This window comes from Amborella trichopoda, chromosome 4 (genome assembly GCF_054954075.1).
Source record: "Amborella trichopoda isolate Santa Cruz 75 chromosome 4, AtrichopodaSantaCruz75HAP2 v2.0, whole genome shotgun sequence".
NCBI lineage: Eukaryota > Viridiplantae > Streptophyta > Magnoliopsida > Amborellales > Amborellaceae > Amborella > Amborella trichopoda.
Window position 1 is genome coordinate 2404180 of NC_142339.1, and position 19498 is coordinate 2423677.

Here is a 19498-nt window from a genome sequence, read left to right on the forward strand (position 1 = left end):
GATTCATGTCTCGTAAGTATAAATCAATTTGTAACCTAGATATGCTCAAAATTTGTTTCCATTCTAACAAAGAATCTAGATTATTTATTTGGTAAATTTCAAGATCTAGGTCTTCACGAACTCAAAATCATTTTTATCTTTTTTAATATTATTCATCCAATGATAATAAACCCATTTAAAATTTTTAAAAAGGCGAAATGGTCTTTCTAAGGCCCAGATCTAAGAGTCTCGTAAAAATGAACAACTTATGTTAATTGAGCTAAAAAATACTTTCTAGAGTGTGTTTTCAAATTGCTTTTTCTGATTCTTCATTAAAATGAAAATAACATACATTTAAAAATTGAGGTCAAACATAATATAATATATTCATAGTTTTTTCAAAAATGTTTCTTTATAGAGAGAGAAAGTGTAGATTTTAGTTCCATATTGAAGAACGGAAAAAATATAGTGACATTTATAAAAAAGCACTTTCTAGCTTTGCTTTCATGGAACCATTAGAATCTCAAAATGCGAAGAGAACTCTATGTGTTTGATTGATAAAAGAATACACAAGACCCGTATAAATATATGGCTAATAGTAGTTTTGAATAGATACTAACATTTAAAGTTAAATACCAACGGTTATGGATAGACACCATCTACTCTTATCAAAAGATATATACCCATATAGATACATATCCATACTAATATATATCACTAATGATGTTTATCAATATAGATATCCATACAGTTTATCAATATAGATATCCATACACTAACACTCCCCTCAAACTCAAAATGTTTTGACACAAAGCAACTGGAGTTTGAACAATAAGTTGTACAAACGAATGAGTTGGATCTTCAAGCCTTCAGGTGCATGGTGTGACCTAAAGAAGTAGTGGTCTCCCTCAGATTGCTTGAACAACAAGCACAAAAAATAGTGGCGGATCAATAAGCATCTGGAACAGAGGGCCTCAAGAACAATATACATCCTCAGGAACAACAGACTTGAGCCATCAGACAAAAAACTCCAAATCTTTACCGGAGATAGAAAAATAGTCGAGACAACTGAGAAAACAGAATGGCACTTAGAAGAATCAATAAAACTCAGTTTGGATCAAAACCAATTTAACAGCTCATGCACCAGAACAGACATGATCAAGTAACGAAAAACTCGATCATAAAAAAAAAACATTCCAGATGGGTGTTTTCAAATCGAGTTTTAGAGGACAACATGATAGAATTTCATAAGACATTATCAGATCAGATATCAAAGTGGCTGGTGATATTTCAAAAGGATCTGGACCCTGAGATCAAGATCCATAGGTTGGTGAGATTCATAGTTAGCAAATCGGCAACTAAACGTCGATTTTTTCAAAAAAACGGAGCTTTTATGAAAAACGTTTAAAACATCATCCTTTTGAAAAGTTCGGGAAAAAATCACCTTTTTTTAGGAAAAAAGTTAAAAACGAGAGTTTACGGAAAAAACGAATTATACGGGACAAAAAAATTGTATCCTGTAATTTTTCTTTTTTTGAAAGATATATTTTTTTTCCCTGTTTTGTGTATTTCTATTTTCATGCTTTCTAAAAAAGGTGTATGGTTCAGAAGAAAAATTACATATTACAGACGAAAAACAATCACCTCTTCCTTTTCTCTCTCTAAAATCAGCTCCACATCTCTTCTTGCCTTTCCAAATCTTGCACGAATCCAAAATAAGAGTACCCAAATCTCTACAAAGAAAGTATGGTTAGGGTTTCTTTCTCTCTCAAAAATCTCTAAAATCAGCTCCACAATCTCTTCTTGCCTTTCCAAATCTTGCTAGAGCCCTAAAAATGAGTACCCAAATCTCTACTTTACCCGGTCCTGTTTAGGGTTTCCTTCTCTCTCTAAATACAAAGCAACGAAGTCCCATTGTTGCCTTACCCGGGCCCTGTTTTAAGCTTTTTCAAGACATTGTATGTGAGGATAGGAGCTTTTAATATTGCTCATTTCACAAAAATGAGGACAAAAAAACTATATAGTCTAAGGATCATAGTGTATTTCTACACTTAAATAGAAAACATTATTGGGATTATTGTTAAGCTACCATGCTATTTTATGTTGTTGGAATTATTATTAAGCTAGTATGCTAGAAAACTATCGTACAAATTAAACATATATTTATTCGATTTTTTGACTCCGAATTTTTTAGCCTAGTCCGATGTATTGACGATATCTTTACATGATGTATTTTTGCCAATCCGTATTTTTTAACCGATTTTTTCATCCGACTTTTAAAAATAAAAACTATTTATTTCCGATTTTATGGTGAGCCGATTTATTGATAGTCCCGACTTGCTAACTATGATGAGATTTCAGACAGATCTGGACCATGAAATCATGATTCAAAGGCAAAAGAGGCAAAAAAATAAAAGAGTAGTTTTTTGGATGGGGCAGCTAAGCCATTTCAGATGCCATTTTTCAGAGATGGATTTAGAGATGTGTTTCAGAAAGAATAGTTTGAACATAATCGGTGGAAACCAGTGGAAAGAATTAAAACAACGGACAATGATGGATGGCTTAGATATCACAGATCTCTCTCTATTGCGTTCAGGGCAACAACAATCTCAGCAGGGCAGCAACAAAGAGGGCAACAACAAAGCGGGCAACAATCAACACTTTTTATCAATATAGATATCCATACGCTAACAAGAACAGAGAGAAAAGTGTGGAGCCTTGTGTTTATGCAACGCATTGCAAGGCCAATTCAGGTGCAATTGGTTGGAATAGTGACCAATGGGTTTTAGTCGGTTAGTGATTTGTCAGGTGCTAAGAACAGTCAAATTAACAGTCATACTACCTACTTAACAACTCTTCACTTGAAAATGTAGATCTTGCAATGGTAACTATTAAACTAATCATTTCAACCTCACTAATTATCTGTCAAAAAGAATATAAATTTTTTAGTTCTAAATAATGCATTTTGCAACATATATCATTTAGAACTTTCTGATTTATTGTGTTCGTAAATCCACTGGATCTGCAATATTTTTGGAACTTCAAATTTTATATCAAAGGGTGAAAGTACATTTAAATTAGTTGTCAAATTAGTATTTCAGCGAGGAAATATGTGATATAGGGCTGGCAATTAGGCTGTCCTGGGCTGAGCCAACCCTGGTTAGGCCAGCCCTTTCCACATAGGGCCGGACTGGCCAATGAGGCCATGTCCCAAGCCCGCCCTCCCCGGCCCTCTGCCTATAGTGGCATGGATCTGGCCCAGACCTCAAGCTACGTATTGGCCCAGACACTAATTTTTTTTACTGCCGGGCCAGGTCTCCTTGGCCCATTGCCACCCTCATTGATATTATCCATATGTTTAGAAGTAAATAGTGTGCCTATACTCCCACATGCTTTCTTACCATGTGTATCTTGCTCCAGCGGGAGCATATTATATACTTCCTCCCTTAGTCAAAAGAGCTATTTGATATTTGTTCCGTTCAAACTTCCATCTAAAATCCCCAGAATGATTATTTTGAAAAAAATTATATATTTTTAAGGTTTCTAACTCTTGGATGTCAACCTTTAAAATTTGGATGGTCTTTATTCAATTTACAGAGGTTATGATGTTAGTCGCATGAGGAGATTATATCTCAAAATTTTGGTCCGGAAGATATAGGATTGTCTATAAAGAAACTACTTTTCTTTTATATAAGAAAGTCACAATTATTCTTACTCATTAGATGTGAAATTTGGATGGCTTGGAGTGAGGCATGAAATCGGAATTTTTTTTTTTTAACTTCATATCTAATCAATGACACTCTTACAACCACCCGTTTTGAAATCTAAGGGACATGAATTATTATGACCACATTGTATGTAATTTGTATAAAGCCGATGATCTAAACAATCAAAGTAAAGCGCACCCTCAAATAGTATCGAGAAATGTGGTTTCAGTACTAGAAATCTTTGTGATAGCCTTAAAATATATTTTCATATCTAATTATATAATTTAAAGTTTAAAATATAGTGTAGATCAAACAAATCTATGAAAACTTGAAAATCTTGAAAATTGACGGTCAAAAAATGTAGTACAAGATGCACTATTTTCAAAAGTTGAAATCCATTTTTTTCTTATGTTCATGCATTTTGAGGTCGAGATGATCAATTTGAGGATATTTGAGCATCAAAACAACCCCTTCTATTAAAACTTTTGAAGTACGCCCTAATTTGGTTGTAGCCTCGCACTTATATAAACGTTTTTAAAAAATAAATGATCTTTTTACGGACAATCCCATAAAATATTCCTGCATTCAATGAAGGAGTAAAATGTACAATACTCTTAGGCAGCATCTAATAATCTCTAGGATCTCATGCTCCTTAGGATGATATTCATTTACTCCCTATATCAAAACCTAATCTAGGGTGTTTGTTAGTACCCCAAATTTTTAGTATATAACCTCCTCTACACATAGAATATACAAAAAAAAAAGAAATCCATGTTACATTCTCTATGGGCTAAAAAAACAAGGGAAAATTTTGTATAGACCCTTAAATTCTCAAATTATTTCATGGCAGACCCTCATACCATTTTTCTTTCAAGCAAGAAATCCTTAAAGATTTTACCGTCCTCATCATCTCTCATCTCTATCTTTTATTGACTTTTGAATATAAAAATTAGTCTCAATAAATCTTTTTATACTATTTCAATCCAAAAACTTTTTAATCCATTTTTTTCTCTTTCCACCTATTAAAAAGTTTTTGAATTAAAATAATATAAAAAGATTTATTGGAACCAATTTTTATAATAAAAAAATCAATAAAAGAGAAAAATAAAAGATGATGGGGTAAGACCAAAATCTTAAAGATTTTTTTATGCTGCTTGAAAGGAAAATCCAAAAGAGGTCCACCGGTGAAATAACTCCGAAAATGAAGAAGTATAGGGGCTTGTATGAAAACTTCAAAAAAATTAATTCCTCAAGATTGAACCGAAACAATCCAATTATTGAAAAATGGGAAAAGATCAAAACTTTTCTCTTTTGGATATAAGCATCTCTAGTGATTTTCATTTCCGGGTGGTTCTCAAAATTTCTCATAAGAAATCTATCCACGTTGGTATTTTGCCCGAGGGCGTATGTGTACACTATGCTCCTAAGGTTTGAAATGAAAATACGGCCCCTGAAATTTGGCCTTTGGACTGCCATTGTTGAATCCCATGCATAAAATTTCCTCCCTCTCTCTAAAACTCTAAAATATCAAACCTCTGCGACTCCCTAAAACCCCGTCGTACTTCTCTCTCAATAAAAGCTTGGGGTTTTTATCTTATTTGAAATTCTTGAGCAAAACAAACCTTTAATTCTTGTCCGAGCGCCATTATTTCTGCCCCTTTGCGAGCCCTAGGGTTTTTTATTTCTAAGTAAGGGAATAAATGAAGGTTTCTCTAAGTCCAGGAGCCATTGATAAAGTCAACCATGGAGATTTGAATCTGAAGCCTATAGTTCAGGTACTCGAGGTGAAACCAATCGGTTCGAACAAGGACCGTTACAGTACTCTTCTTTCTGATGGCGTTCGAGCTCAAGAGGCCATGCTTGCTTCCCAGCTTAATCAACTGGTTAAATCAGGAAGATTAGTCAGAGGAGCTATCGTTCAGTTGATTGATTATATATGTAATACAGTTCAGAATCGGAGGTGAGATAATTATGTCGAATTTTTCATTTTTCTTGTGTTTTTAAACTCTGATTTTGTGCTTTTCTATCGATGCCCTAGAATTTTGGTGCGCATGCCCTAGAATTTTGGTGCGCTTACAATTGAATTCTTCATGCCCGTTGCCTTTTGTTGTTCATTCCTTTCCTCTCCAAATTTGTCCAAATTTGTTTATATTGGGTTTGTTTGTGTATCCAATATGAATGGATACAATACATTTTGCCTTTTTCATTGAAATTATGGTTTTTCGGTTTTAGCGGTGATTTGATTCCTTGTATGTGGTTTGAGGATCTGGAATAGATTTTTTCACATTCTCTTTTATTTGTGACATTTTGTTGAAGATGGTGCATATTGTTTCGTATTTCTTTGATGGGTGCTTTTGTTCATTGTGTAAACTTAGGTCGTAGATTATTTCAATTTCATTTTCACCAAATTTTCTGTTCTTTTGGTTGTTAATGCAATGGTATTGGATGGCATCGGCTCTTTCTGTTGAATTTAGTTTTTCCCTTCATTGCATATGCTGGACTTGAGATGATTCTTATGCCTTATAGTTCTGAAATATGGGAATAATGATAAACTTTATTGAAAGCATTCATGTTGAAACCCAGGCATTTGAGTAGCAGTATGATGCGATTTTGGACCTTGATTTTGAACTATTGATGAAGAGGCTGCTAGAGTAATTGAACATGAAATAGAGAAATTTGTTTTTACCAATGTTTTAAACATGGCTCAAGCATCGGAGTTGGCCCTGGCCTAAGACGAGGAACTTGGCCAAGTCCAACTGGACTCAACCGAGTAATGTACAGGGCCCAAAAGGCCCTAAAAAATTCATCATCAGAGAGCCTTTTCCTAATTATTTGTGGTCAGCCAAATTCAAGATTCATGGAAAGTTTTGGCAAAGTTTTACGGCGGACTACTTAACACAACCCACGTCCTTTACCTAGGCTAGGGATGGGTTAAAGGAAAGTTTAATGCCCAAAAAAAATTACAAAAAAAAAAAGAAGAAAAAGTTGTTAAAAATTCAAATAAAAATTTCCAAAGTGAAACAAAACCAAACAACAACATAAAAAGTCGAAATAAGCTGAAAAGAAATAGAGAACATGGATTTAGAAAAAAATATGATTTATGGTGGGAGACATTCCATAAAATCACGATAATACAAAAATATTGCATTTGACAAGAAAAAACTCACAAATCATTGTACAAAAAGCATACTATCTATATAATTTTGTACATTGATCCTGCAAATGTATATAATTTTATCTTGTCTTATTCTTTTTTTTTTAATAATGCTCCCAAGTCGTGCCGGGGTTCTCGGCTCGACCAGGCGGCAAGTCTGAGTAATCTGAGTGCACTAGACCGAGCAGTTAAACACTGGTTTTTAGACATCTTTCATTGAGGAACTTAAAGGGTCATCAAAACATGGAGTTCTTGGGGTTCCCCAGGTTTTGACCTCTATAATGAGAAGGGGTTTCTAACGGTGTCAGAGACAGTAAACAGGAGGGGAATGTGTGAGTACTCCCTTTCCCCTAGTCAGCATTCCCTCTGTGGAGTGTTTGGAAAAAAGAGCCTTATTTGGTTCTAAATATACAGATGAAACCACCCCTAATTGTCTAAAGTTGGGTTCTTTTTGCATGCAAAGTTAGGAAAAGCTTCTTGTGCTGTAGAAGTTAGAGAAGTGGCAGATCAAGCAATAGTAGGAACTCTAGGCAATTGTTGAGTTCATAAGTATGACAGTTGGTGGCTTAGTTTGCTGTGTTGGCATATTAGTATCAGTTGTAGTGTGGCCTGGCATGGATGTATTTCGAAGTTCACTCATCCTCGTGGCTTTACAAGTCGGAGTCATTCTCTCTTTCTCTATTTCACAAAAATGCTTTCTCACTAGTTAAAAACTTTTAACTTCAAACTTAAAACTAGTGATGAGGAACTCAAGACCATCAGGAGTGTCGCATTATTAGAGATTGCTCGGGAGATTAAAATTTGAAAATGCTTTGTCTTGCAAGGTACAAGTTTTGTGCAGCTTGTCGTAACCGTTAAATTCTTTCTTTCTTATCAATAAGAACAAACAATAGAAAGGATCATGATTTTTTTTTTTTTTTTTTTTACTGGTTTTATTGAGTTCTGGTAGGGTAATTTTGTTTGCTCCAGCTTGCACCCTCAATATGTTTAAAACCTTATGCAAGACACGCCTTGTAATTGTTATCAATTTATGATTCTTCTATTGTTTCTTCTCCCCCATCTTCTTCCTTTTTTCCCCTGTTTTTCCTTTATCCTTTTGTTTCTGTGCATCCATTTGTGGTTACCAAGATATGCCATTTCTATGGAATCTTGTCAACATCATTTGCCTTCTTACCCTTAGTCCCTTGCTGTAGAATAAGTTCATAAAAAAATAAAATTCTTCCAGTCTGCATGTGTTGTCCTGTAAATGACTAGTACATTATGCTCTTTAACTCCATTGAAACCGTTATTGATTGCTTCTCTTCCTTTTTCCCCAGAATTATCATTGTTCTGAACATGGAAATAATAGTGTCTAACTCTGAGATAATCGGGGTTCCAAAACAGTTCACAGATTTAGATATAGGACCTTCAAATAGAGATGCCCATAATGGAAGAAATGGTTCAACACCAGTGGCGACAAATACAAGTTCTCTCAATCTTGCAAATAATACTTCAAACTGCAGTGTTGGTCAAAAGGCTAGTCCCTCATCTGATGTTTTTGGGCGACCAGCTATTCAACCTCCCTATCAGCCTCCTCCAGTATACTCAAATAAAGGCCCTATAGCTAAGAATGAAGCCCCGCCAAGAATAATTCCCATCTCATCACTGAATCCATATCAGGGAAGGTGGGCTATTAAGGCTCGGGTCACTGCCAAGGCTGATATAAGGCGTTACAACAATGCCAAGGGAGATGGCAAAGTTTTCTCTTTTGATCTTCTTGACTCAGATGGTGGAGAGATACGTGTAACTTGTTTCAATGCTTTAGTGGATCGGTTTTTTGATCAGATAGCATTGGGTAAGGTGTACATGATATCAAAGGGAAGCCTCAAACCTGCACAAAAGAACTTCAACCATTTAAACAACAATTGGGAAATCTTTTTGGAATCCAGTTCAATAGTAGAGCCATCTATGGATCAAGATGACTCCATACCAAAACAACAGTTCTCTTTTAAGTTGATCAATGAAATCGAGGGCATGGAGAGTGGCTCAATGGCAGATGTTATAGGAGTTGTAATATCTGTTAACCCTTCAGTTACTATACTAAGAAAGAATGGCATGGAGACCCAAAAGAGGGTTCTTAATCTTAAGGACACATCAGGTCGGACTGTGGAGCTTACGCTCTGGGGTAGTCTTTGCAATAAAGAAGGGCAAGAGTTACATGATATGCTTGACTCTGGTGCTTCTCCAGTTTTAGCCATTAAGGCCTCAAGGGTCAGTGATTTTAGTGGTAAGTCTCTTGGTACAATCTCCTCGACCCAACTATTCATAAATCCCGACATACCCGAGGCTCGAAGCCTAAGAGTCTGGTTCGATTGTGAGGGCAAGAGGACCATTTCTCAACCAATATCGCAAGATTTTGTATCAGCTGATTGGGTTCGTAAAAATGTGAGTGATATCAAGTATGAACGACTTGGATTTTCTGATAAGCCCGATTGGATTGATGTGAAGGCAAACGTCACATTTATAAAAACAGATAGTTTTTGTTACACTGCTTGCCCTGTAATTGTTGGAGATAGGCAGTGCAATAAGAAAATCACAAGATCAAGAGGCGGTTTATGGCATTGCGAGAGGTGCGATCAAGATTTAGAGGATTGTGATTATAGGTATCTTCTTCAGATTCAGATTCAAGACCACACTGGCTTGACTTGGGTTACTGCTTTTCAAGAAGCTGGAGAAGAAATAATGGGCTTTCCTGCAAAGGAGTTGTACTTTCTGAAGTATGAAGAAGGGGATGAACAAAGATTTGGGGAAATTATTCGAAGCGTTGTCTTTAGCAGTTTCCTGTTCAAGCTCAAGGTTAAGGAAGAGAGATATAATGATGAGCAGCGCGTGAAGATCACTGTTATGAAGGTAGAGAAGCAGAATTTCCCATCAGAAAATAAGTATTTGATTGATATGATCAAGAAGCTCTCAGTTTGAGGACTCCATGTCTGTCAAATGAGCTTTATACACAAAGGCATTGGATTTGAAAATTTTCGGAATATGAACTCGCAGGCTTTCATTTCACAATAGAAAATTGTGGTTCCAAGGTTGGACATTGGCAAAAAATTGAGTCACTTTGGCATTGTGAATTTTCTCCTTCACCATGAAGTGTCTACGAGCAACAAGAGAGTGCTCGGGGCTTGATTGGCAAATTTTTCAGAAACGAGTTGGCTATTTTACTGTCATCTGATTCTTTCATTGTTTGAATGAATGTTACAAATGTAACTGGGCAGACGATACATCTTCCAGACTCGATCTACACCACATGCATTCGAGGAGATAACTGAAATTTTATTTATATTGTAGAGCATTTAGAATGGGATTGGTTTTTGTTGTGCTTTTGATTATTAAAATCACACTAATCAATCGCAGGAGTGATCCATATGAAGTCATGGGGTATTTATTGGTCCATTGCAGCTAAAATCTGTTCATGAGTTTGATGGAGAGAGAGAGAGAGAGAGAGAGAGAGAGAGAGAGAGATTTCATATACTTTCATTACAATCTGACCGGTCCATATTATGGCGATTGCTAAATTTGAGAAAAAGGTAAATGGGAAAAATGGAAATTTGATGGACTCGGGCTATGCTAGGGTTTTTCATCCCCAACATAACTAGTCTCTATGTCTGAACTTATTTCAGTGATTCCCTAGTCGGACAAGCGATTTTTAAATTGCTGGTCTAATTGCCACTCACTGTTGATTCAATTTCCTTGAATATCTCTCTATTTCCATCTCTCTTATTTATGCCATTGAAGATTGACAATTCTTATTACACATGTAGATTGCATTGTTTTCTTTCCATTGGATATAATGAGATCATTTGTTTTTGATACAAAGCGGTAACAATTAATCTTGACCATGCGACAAACTCAAATGGTATTTCGCAATTTAGAAGTAAGTTTCTAGTGGATTTACCAATAATCAAGTCTCAAATTTCCATTAAAATTCCACGAAACTCAAGTTTATATTTTGGTTAAAAAATGGAAACAGATAACTCTCCAACAATGACTTGATACGTAAAATACTTTGAACTGAATCCAATATAATTTGAACTGAATCCAAAAATCTAAATTCTCTATATTATTTTCTACAAAAGGGCAAACCATTCTAAGTTCTGTTTATTCTAATCCAATTGAGATTGGATAAAACTTTATAAATTCATATTGCGTATCCTTTCTAGAGAGAGAAACGCATCTCTCTCTTAATTTCTTGTAGAGAGAGATTCGTAAAACTGAAACTTGAAATTCAGAAAACAAGTTCTCAAGATTAATCTAAATACAACACGACCTAAAATAACGCCATATTACATAACGGTAAGAGAGAGGCGATACAGAAAAAAAGGAACAAAGAATGTGGCTTTCGCTCTCTCCTTAAGTCCGTTTAACGGGGTCGAAGTTAGCCACTCCAATAACGGCCCCCAGTAAAACGGCCAGCACAACGCCCCCTGCCACAATGCTGAGCAAAAAGTTCTTTAGAGAGGGAGAGATGCCGGGCTGAGCAGCCTCGGCAACGTCAGGAATCACCATAATGGCTGTTAAGGCAGCGGCCGTTAGGCCCGCCACCGCCTTCTCCTTGAGTGACGCCCTGGCGATGAGCGCTCCACCATGGGATCTCTTGGTGGCCTGGGCCCGGAGTGGGATCAGGGCTATCGGACTCAGGGGCTTGATGAACGGGGTCTTGGGGGTGACGGAAGTTACCGGCGCCGTTAGGGAGAGGGTTGATGCTGCAACTGCCATGCTCCTTTCTCTCTCTTCACTGTATTGTTTCTCTCTCTTCTGGTTTTTCGTCTCTCTCTCTCACTGAAACTGAGGTTTGGGTTTTTGGAGAAAGTTTGAAATAGATGAGGGCTTCCAGGTCAGCGATGATTGGTGATTTCCAGGGACACGTGGCGAAATATGATGTGCACATGAGGATAGGCTTATCTGTGTATCCAGTGGGAGGTTCTTGAAGTGATACGTGGACAAGTTAGGGTCTGTGGAGAATGGAGCATGGCAGGCCAAAGCATTCGGTGCTCCCGCGGGAGCACTGTGAGTTACACTATCCAAGTCTCTAGCGGAGTTTACTCTGCTGGCTGACTATGGCGTTCTTTACTAAGTTACCAGCATTATCGGATGACATTCTCTACAGCCAAAAGCTTTTATGTTCCCGATCGAGCATATTGTCTATTTCAAGGTTTAAAAAAATGGATCGGTGATAGCGATCGGCCATTCCAAAAACTATATCGAATCGATGGATCGGCAATCCGGATCGAATAATGGGTCAAAAAATCACTTTTATTTTTTAAAACCCAGTTTTTTAGATTTTTAATAGAAATTATAGCAATTGCATTATGTTTTTTTATTATTGTGTTAAAAAATATGTAAATGTCAGTACTAGTCTCATGTTGAGTATTTGGGGTCTATTAAATTCATTTTAAAGTCAAAATAAAGATTAAAATGCAACATGATGATGATAAAATAAATCTCTCTAATTCAATTTAATTTTTTATGTTTATATGAAAAAATTTTATATAGAGCCTAGGCTCTAAACAATCAAATTAGATCCTACACTAGAAGATGTTGTTTTGATGTCCAAATATCCTCAAAAATTGATCATCTCGACATCAAAATGCATGGACTTGAGAAAAAAATATATTTCAAGTTTTGGAAATACTACATCTTGTAATGCATTTTTGGACCATCAATTTTTAAATTATTCAAGTTTTCATAGATATGCTCAATCTACACTATTTTTGAAACTTCAAGTTTTATAATTAAATATGGAAATATATTCTAAGGCTATCACAAAGATTTTCAGTATTGAAATCGTATTTCTGGACGTTATTTGAAGGTGGGCTCTAACTTAATTGTTTAGAGCCTCGGCTCTATACTAACTGCACCCTTTTTATATTAACTTGGAAGTTTTGATTTTATAAATAAGCTACATGGAATAAATTTAATAGAACAGGTTGTTAATAGAGGGAGAGAGAGTAGAGGACATTAGATGCCGAGGGAGAGAGATTGTTAGTAGAAGTTCTGATTTTTTTAAAAAAGCTACATGGAACAAATATAGTAGAAGAGGTAGTTAATAGAGAGATAGATGCTAAGGGAGAAAGAGATTGTTAGTAGAAATTTTGATTTTTAGAAAAAGTTATATGAAACAAGTATAGTAGAAGAGGTAGTTACTAGAGAGAGAGTAGAAGACGTTGTTAGTAGAAGGAGAGAGAGATGTAAAGCGGAAGAGAGAGATTGCTAGTATTGGACGTTGTTAGTATAGAGACACCCAAAGACAATTTGTTCCACATGGAAGTTTTATTGAAGCTTAAACATTTATAAAACCATCCCATTATCTAGTGGGAAAGATTATATAGAGTCGAGGTTCTAAACAATCAAATTAGAGTTTGCTTAAAAACTTTTATTAAAAAATGTTATTTTGATATTCAAATATCTTCAAATTGATTATCTCGACTTCAAGATGCATGGACATGAGAAAAAAAATGGATTTCAAGTTTAGAAATAGTGTATTTTATAATGTAATTTTCGATCGTCAATTTTGAAGATTTTCAAGTTTTTGAAGATTTAAACTTTATAAATAAAGATAAAATATATTTTAAAGCTATCACAAATATTTTCAATATTGAAACCACATTTTTCGATACTATTTGAATGTAGGCTCTAATTTGAATGTTTAGAGCCTATGCTCTATATAAACTGCACCCTTGTTAAGTTTGCACACTTGTTGGTGAGGGTGACATCATTTGGTATGATTGGTTGTGTGTGTGGCCCCTTGTTTTTTTTTTTTTTTTTTTCAAAAAGTGTACTTACAAAGAAAAATTAAGAAAAATGCAATTACTAAAAATTTTCCATTAAAACTGGTTCGGACCATAATCAACTTGACACATTCGATCATAGAATTGGCTAGTTTTGTCAAAGATTCAGCCGGTTCGAAAGGGGACCTAGCCAATTTTTGATATATTGAAGGATCCGGATTTGTGTCAACGATTCCCGATCTGAATTGCCAAATTTTCAAACCTCGGTCTATTGGTTTCTTTGGGTGAACCCTAATATACATATATGTTTAGGACACAAATTTTGGGACTTTATAGGGTTTGGTTCACAACCCTATCGAAATAGTAAAGCTTCATCTCACTGCTCATTGAAAATTACAATTCAAGCATTGAAAAACCTTTACAATGATCATCTCGGCTTGAACATTATATTTGTGAAAAAAATTAAAATTTAAAGCTCTAAAAATAATGTATATTGCAACAAATTATCTAGGCCGTATATTTCACCATAAAAATAAGTGTTCATGGATCCACACAATTTATACCTTTTTTATTTTCAAATTTTATTGTTGGTTTTGAAATTGCTTTTAGAGCCATGGAGATTTCCTTTTTTACCAAAAGTGCCAGAGAAGGATTTAGAAACTTCATCAAAACTTAGATTTATAAAAGAATGATAGCTGCATAAAGACTAGCCCAACATAAGTAAAGCTGCATTCATCCACACCGTCCATTACCTCGAATGGTGCAGAATTTAGTCATAGGTCAACGTTGGGTATCCCTCCATGCCTCGTAAATAAGGACATTGGATAAGGATGAATTTTTATATTTATGGATTTGTATTGTTTGCTTAAAAAAAAAAAAAAAACAAAAGATAATGTATATGTCTCTTATATTTATTGTTATGACATGTTTACTTTTAATTTTTTTGGTATTATACGTATATCTATTTTTCACTATCCTAACAAAAAAAAATTTAAAAATAAAAATGAGATTGTTCATTTTCGATTTTTTAAAAACCAAAAAATTCAACTTTTCAAAAACATAATTTATATTTCTATGCTCAGACTCTCCCTATCCAAATCGCACGTTTCCCCTCTCTCTCTGGAAATTGCACTTTGATTTTCTCTCTGAAATTGCGTATTTCCGTCTCTCTAGAAATCTCACTTTCCCTCTCATCCTCCCTCAAATTGCACACTTCCCCTCTCTCTCTAGAATCGCACCCCCTTCTCTTGAAAGTCTTTTGGCCATTGCACTTTAATTTTCTCTCTGCCCATTTTCCTTTCTCTTGAAAGTCTTTTGGCCATGGCGGTATTGATGATGAAGAAGTATATGCTAAATATAATTCGGACCCTGAAAGGAGACATTTTCATGAGCCTGATCAATACTTTACCCAAAATGAATTCATTGTTATTGATCCTGAATATGCCCCATTTACTCATCAAAATGATCAAGAGCAATTTTTATTTTTTTTTGGGTAATTCACTTCGGATGACAAGCCCCTACCCGTTTTTTGAAATCGTTAGTAATTTGCGTGCATCACGTAAAGTTCATCCTCAGATTATGATGCGAGTGTTGGGTTTACGTGGCCTTTAAAGGCCTTGTGAGTGCTTGTAAAATGAAATAATATAGTGGAATATGAACTCAATGAGAGTGTGGTCTCTTGTGGACAATATTAAATAAACGATGGTTTGCTGATATCGATCTGTGCTTAACGATCTAGACTAGTCGGTTGGGAAAAACCTATGTTAACTGTGCATGAAGAACAAACTGATGAAGGTTTATGGGTTAGCCCTTAATAAGGTCGGATAACATGCCCTGATGAGTGAGCCGAGGGACTGCCCTTGTGTGTGATGGTGGCCTACTAAGACGAGGGCCAAAACGTCATCCATGTTCCATCACACGGCATGCATATTGATAGATCGTTCGGGAAAGCCAAATATCTACCTTTGAGTGAAGCGTATGCATGTGCGAGAGATACCCCTATGCACCATAGAGCTGTGGTCGCATCAGGTCGTGATGACCTTGACTCGTCTCTAAGGGATATGACCTATAATCCTGAGATTGTGACCCCTTGATTCATCGACTTGACTTTGGTGACCCGCTAATGAACCCCTGCTTGGACTATGGGTCATGAGAAACACTAGGTCGGTTCGATAAAGATAGTATGGTATGTAGTCCACAGTTGAAGGTGGAGTACCCCACTATTACAGATTGGATTCTTAAAACCATATGGATCTTTTGCCCATCATATTAATTTAATTGTGTTCATTTTATTATTGAAATGATTTTAGTTTTATTATTTGAATTTTATGAATCTCTCAATATTTTATTTGTGATTTTTGGACTTATAAAAATACAGTTATTGTTCTTACGAAGTTATAAAAATTCAAATATATATTTTCAATTGTTTTGTTCAATTTTAAAAATAATATTTTTTTTATAATATTCCATGGGGGCTCATAATGCACACGGCCCACCATGTGGCATGTGAGTGGGGGCCCACATGTGCCACAAAATGGTAGCACGCCCTACCTCTTTGGATTCTCTTGGTTGCTTTTAAGATAAGGTTAGTTTGATTTGTGGCATGTGGTCAAATCTTAAAAGAGATATATTCACGATGGCTTTATCTATTTTGTAGCAAGTTTGTTTTAAAGAGATATGGCCAATTTGAATTGATATGGATCTTATCTTATTTATATTTGGTAGTATTTATGCATGATATTTATTTTATTTAAATATATTGATGGAAAAATGGTTTAGGAAAGGGATAATGATTCATGCACCTTCCGTTGATGGCTCATCTATGGAATGGATAGCTCAAATCGCTCACCCCACAAGTCATCCTTGATTGACGGTCTATGTTCAATCTCACAAAAAAATACAAACTAAAGAAAACCCTTAGAAACCCTAACCCTTAGAAACCCTAATCTTATTCAAAGCCTATAAAAATAGATTGTCTCTACCAAAAATCTCTGTACCTTATGTCTTGTACCTAATTCCCATTTTTCTCTCTCATATCCCAAAAAAGGGGCACATACTAATCTGTCATGTTTGATTTGATCTCTCTCCCACATTGTGAAAGAACCTAAACTGCACCACTCTATCATGTTTGATCTCTTTGCCACATTGTGAAAGAACCTAAACCGCACCACTATGTCATGTTTGATCTCTCTCTCCCACATTGTGAAATAACTTAAACCACATTGTGAAAGAACCTAAGGGTTTAAGTTACGGAGTTTTTCTCTCATATCTCTCATCTCTCAAATATGGATTTATGGCTAAGGGTTTTAGGGTTTAGCAAAAAGAGAATCCAACTCTCTCAAACTAAGTTACTAAGAGAATTCACCTAAGGTTTGAGTTTGTGATCAAAAGGGGTTTCATGTTCCATTGGTGTGGCTTGACCGAAATTTGCTTTCTCAGTTCGAAATTGAAGCTAGACCGTTGATCCCGCGCCATCGGATGGTGGTGACTCGATGTGGAGTGTAATAAGCCCTCGGTGTGGAGTGTAATAAGCGCGGTTGAGTTAATATCCGGCACTCTTCTTTTTTTTGTTTTTTGTAATATTATCTTTTATTCTCAAATATAGTACATAGTTGTTTCAATGATATCAAGTTGTTAATATTGGTTTTATTGTTATGTTGATTTTATTTTAAAATTTATCTTATTATAATGTATTTCCTGATAAAAGATCACATAGGTCTTTTTTTCAGTGAGCTCCAAGAAAAAGACCATTTGCGAGAGAACCAAACCATCCATGTGGGTTCTGAGGTGAATTTGAATAATAAATCTTCAGGTTCTCCTAGGAACATCATGCCAAACTCACAAAACTGTATTACACGCGAGAAGGAAAAGGGGGCGGTGCATGATACTGGAGATGAATGTGATGCTGCTTCCTCAATATATGGAGTGGAGACCAAGGATTCAGGGCCTGTGGATTTTGAGAATAATAGGTTATTGTGGCTTCCTCCTGAACCAGAGGACAAATAATGGGTTATTGTGGCTTTCAACATGGATTTTGAGAATGATGGGTTATTGTGGCTTCCTCCTAAACCATAGGACGAATAATGGGTTATTGTGGCTTTCAACAAGTATTTGAACAATTCAATTCAATTTCATTTTAATTTTTGAAAAATCGAAAATAGTCAAATCCATCTTTTTTTTTAAAACAAAATTGTTAGTATGATTAAAAAAACAGGTATAAGTATAATAAAAACTTTGAGGTAATTTGATAATAACGGTAAATATAACGGATATATACGTTATTTTCCCTTCAAAAAATAACAATCATGAATCTTTCAATTATCATTTTTCCACTTATGCATTCCCTTTTTTAATTATAAACGTTTTACTGATCCAAAATAAGTGATTACAAAGTGACTTTGATCCTTATAGAAGCCTCACTAATGTGGGTTCCATACTTTTTAAATTTTGGGCCGAGCTACATTTAATTTTTTTTTTTTGTTTTTTGAGTTTTTATGAGAAAAAAAAAAACTTAATGAATACGGCATGTTTGATTTTTTTTATTCATAATTACAAATTTTTGTTGTTTGAATAAAGGGTATGGTTTCTATAAGGTTGCAACCTTAAACAATCCATTTAAGGTGCACCTCCAAATTTGATCATCATATATAATTTTGGTGTAAAAAATTCTTAAGATTATCTTAAAAAACCTTTTCATGTCTAATTATAAAATTTGAAACTCCAAAAATGGATAAAATCAAGTAGATCTATAAACATATGTAAATCTTGAAAATGAACGGTCTAGATAATGTGTTGCAAGATGTATTATTTTTGAGACTCGAAATCTTCTTTTTTTTTCATATTTTACATCCGGATGTCAAGATGATCAATTAGAAGGTTTTTCAACATAAAACAACATTTTCTGATGGATTTTTTAGGTGCATCCTTAATTTTACATTTTAAGGTTAAAACCTTATATAAACTTTTTCCTTGAACAAAAGGTACGGTTCGCATAGGGTGCCATGTTAAATAATCAAAGTAAGGCACATTCCAAATTTTGGCATAATATGTAATTTTCGTATCTAAAATTCTTAGGATGACCTGAGAATTTATTTTTTCATAATTAATTATAAAATTTTGAACTCTAAAAGTGGCTTCAATCAAGTAAATATATAAACGTATGGAAATCTTGAAATAGACGGTCCAAATAATGTATTGGGCGATGTACTATTTTCTAAATTTAAAATCATTTCTTTTCATATCTACAAGTGTCGACAAGAGATGATCAACTTATGAGGAGCACATTAATTCTACGATTTAAGGTGTCAATATTATATAAATTTATTTTTCCCTGTTTAAAATGGGTGTGGGTTGTATAAGGCTGAAGCCCTAAATAATCAAAGTAAGGCACATCTTCAAATATTGTCAAAAGATATTGGTTCAGTACTAGAAATAATTATGATGGCCAGAAAAATTATTTTCATATTTAACCATAAAATTTAAGAAAAAAGTTTATAAAGAGCCGAGGCTCTAAGCAATCAAATTAGATTCCACCTAAAAATTTTATTAGAAGAGGTCGTTTTGATGCCCAAATATCCTCAAATTGATCATCTCGGCATCAAGATGCATGGACATGAGAAAAAAAAAATTTAGATTTCAAGTTTTGGACATAGTGCATCTTGTAATGCATTTTTGGACCATCAATTTTCAAGATTTCATAGATATGCTCAATCTATATTATTTTTGAAGCTTTAAATTTTATAATTAAAGATGAAAATATATTTTAAGGCTATCACAAGGATTTCTAATATTGAAACCACATTTATAGACACTATTTTTAAGGTGTGTTTTACTTTGATTGTTTAAATCCTCGGCTCTATACAAACCGCACCCAAAATTTAAAGCCCCGAAGT

The 19498-nt window shown here is 34.9% G+C and overlaps 2 protein-coding genes and 1 long non-coding RNA gene across 3 annotated transcripts; 1 reads left to right on the forward strand and 2 right to left on the reverse strand.

The window, feature by feature from the left end:
- Positions 1 to 508: 508 nt before the first annotated feature.
- On the reverse strand, positions 509 to 1929 carry LOC148782188 (uncharacterized). The gene is made up of 2 exons (XR_016053777.1): positions 1624 to 1929; positions 509 to 1047 (listed from the first exon to the last, which is right to left on the reverse strand). It is a non-coding gene; the product is annotated as an uncharacterized LOC148782188 (long non-coding RNA).
- A 3019-nt stretch (positions 1930 to 4948) lies between these two features.
- Positions 4949 to 11666, forward strand: RPA1A (replication protein A 1A). Its single transcript, XM_006849566.4, has 2 exons — positions 4949 to 5646; positions 8157 to 11666. Exons 1-2 carry the CDS (start codon positions 5387 to 5389, stop codon positions 9796 to 9798), a joined length of 1902 nt encoding a protein of 633 aa, XP_006849629.2. The 5' UTR covers positions 4949 to 5386; the 3' UTR covers positions 9799 to 11666.
- Positions 10977 to 11668, reverse strand: PSBX (photosystem II subunit X). Its single transcript, XM_006849565.4, has one exon. It carries the CDS (start codon positions 11593 to 11595, stop codon positions 11230 to 11232), a length of 366 nt encoding a protein of 121 aa, XP_006849628.2. The 5' UTR covers positions 11596 to 11668; the 3' UTR covers positions 10977 to 11229.
- Between the last annotated feature and the right edge of the window lie 7830 nt (positions 11669 to 19498).

What these genes read in the sequence shown, in the direction of transcription:
- PSBX (XM_006849565.4), bottom strand. Translation starts at nt 11,595, where the DNA reads ATGGCAGTTGCAGCATCAACCCTCTCCCTAACGGCGCCGGTAACTTCC.
- RPA1A (XM_006849566.4), top strand. Translation starts at nt 5,387, where the DNA reads ATGAAGGTTTCTCTAAGTCCAGGAGCCATTGATAAAGTCAACCATGGA. An exon ending in AATACAGTTCAGAATCGGAG is followed by an intron (nt 5,647 to 8,156) that starts GTGAGATAATTA and finishes CTTTTTCCCCAG; the next exon opens with AATTATCATTGTTCTGAACA.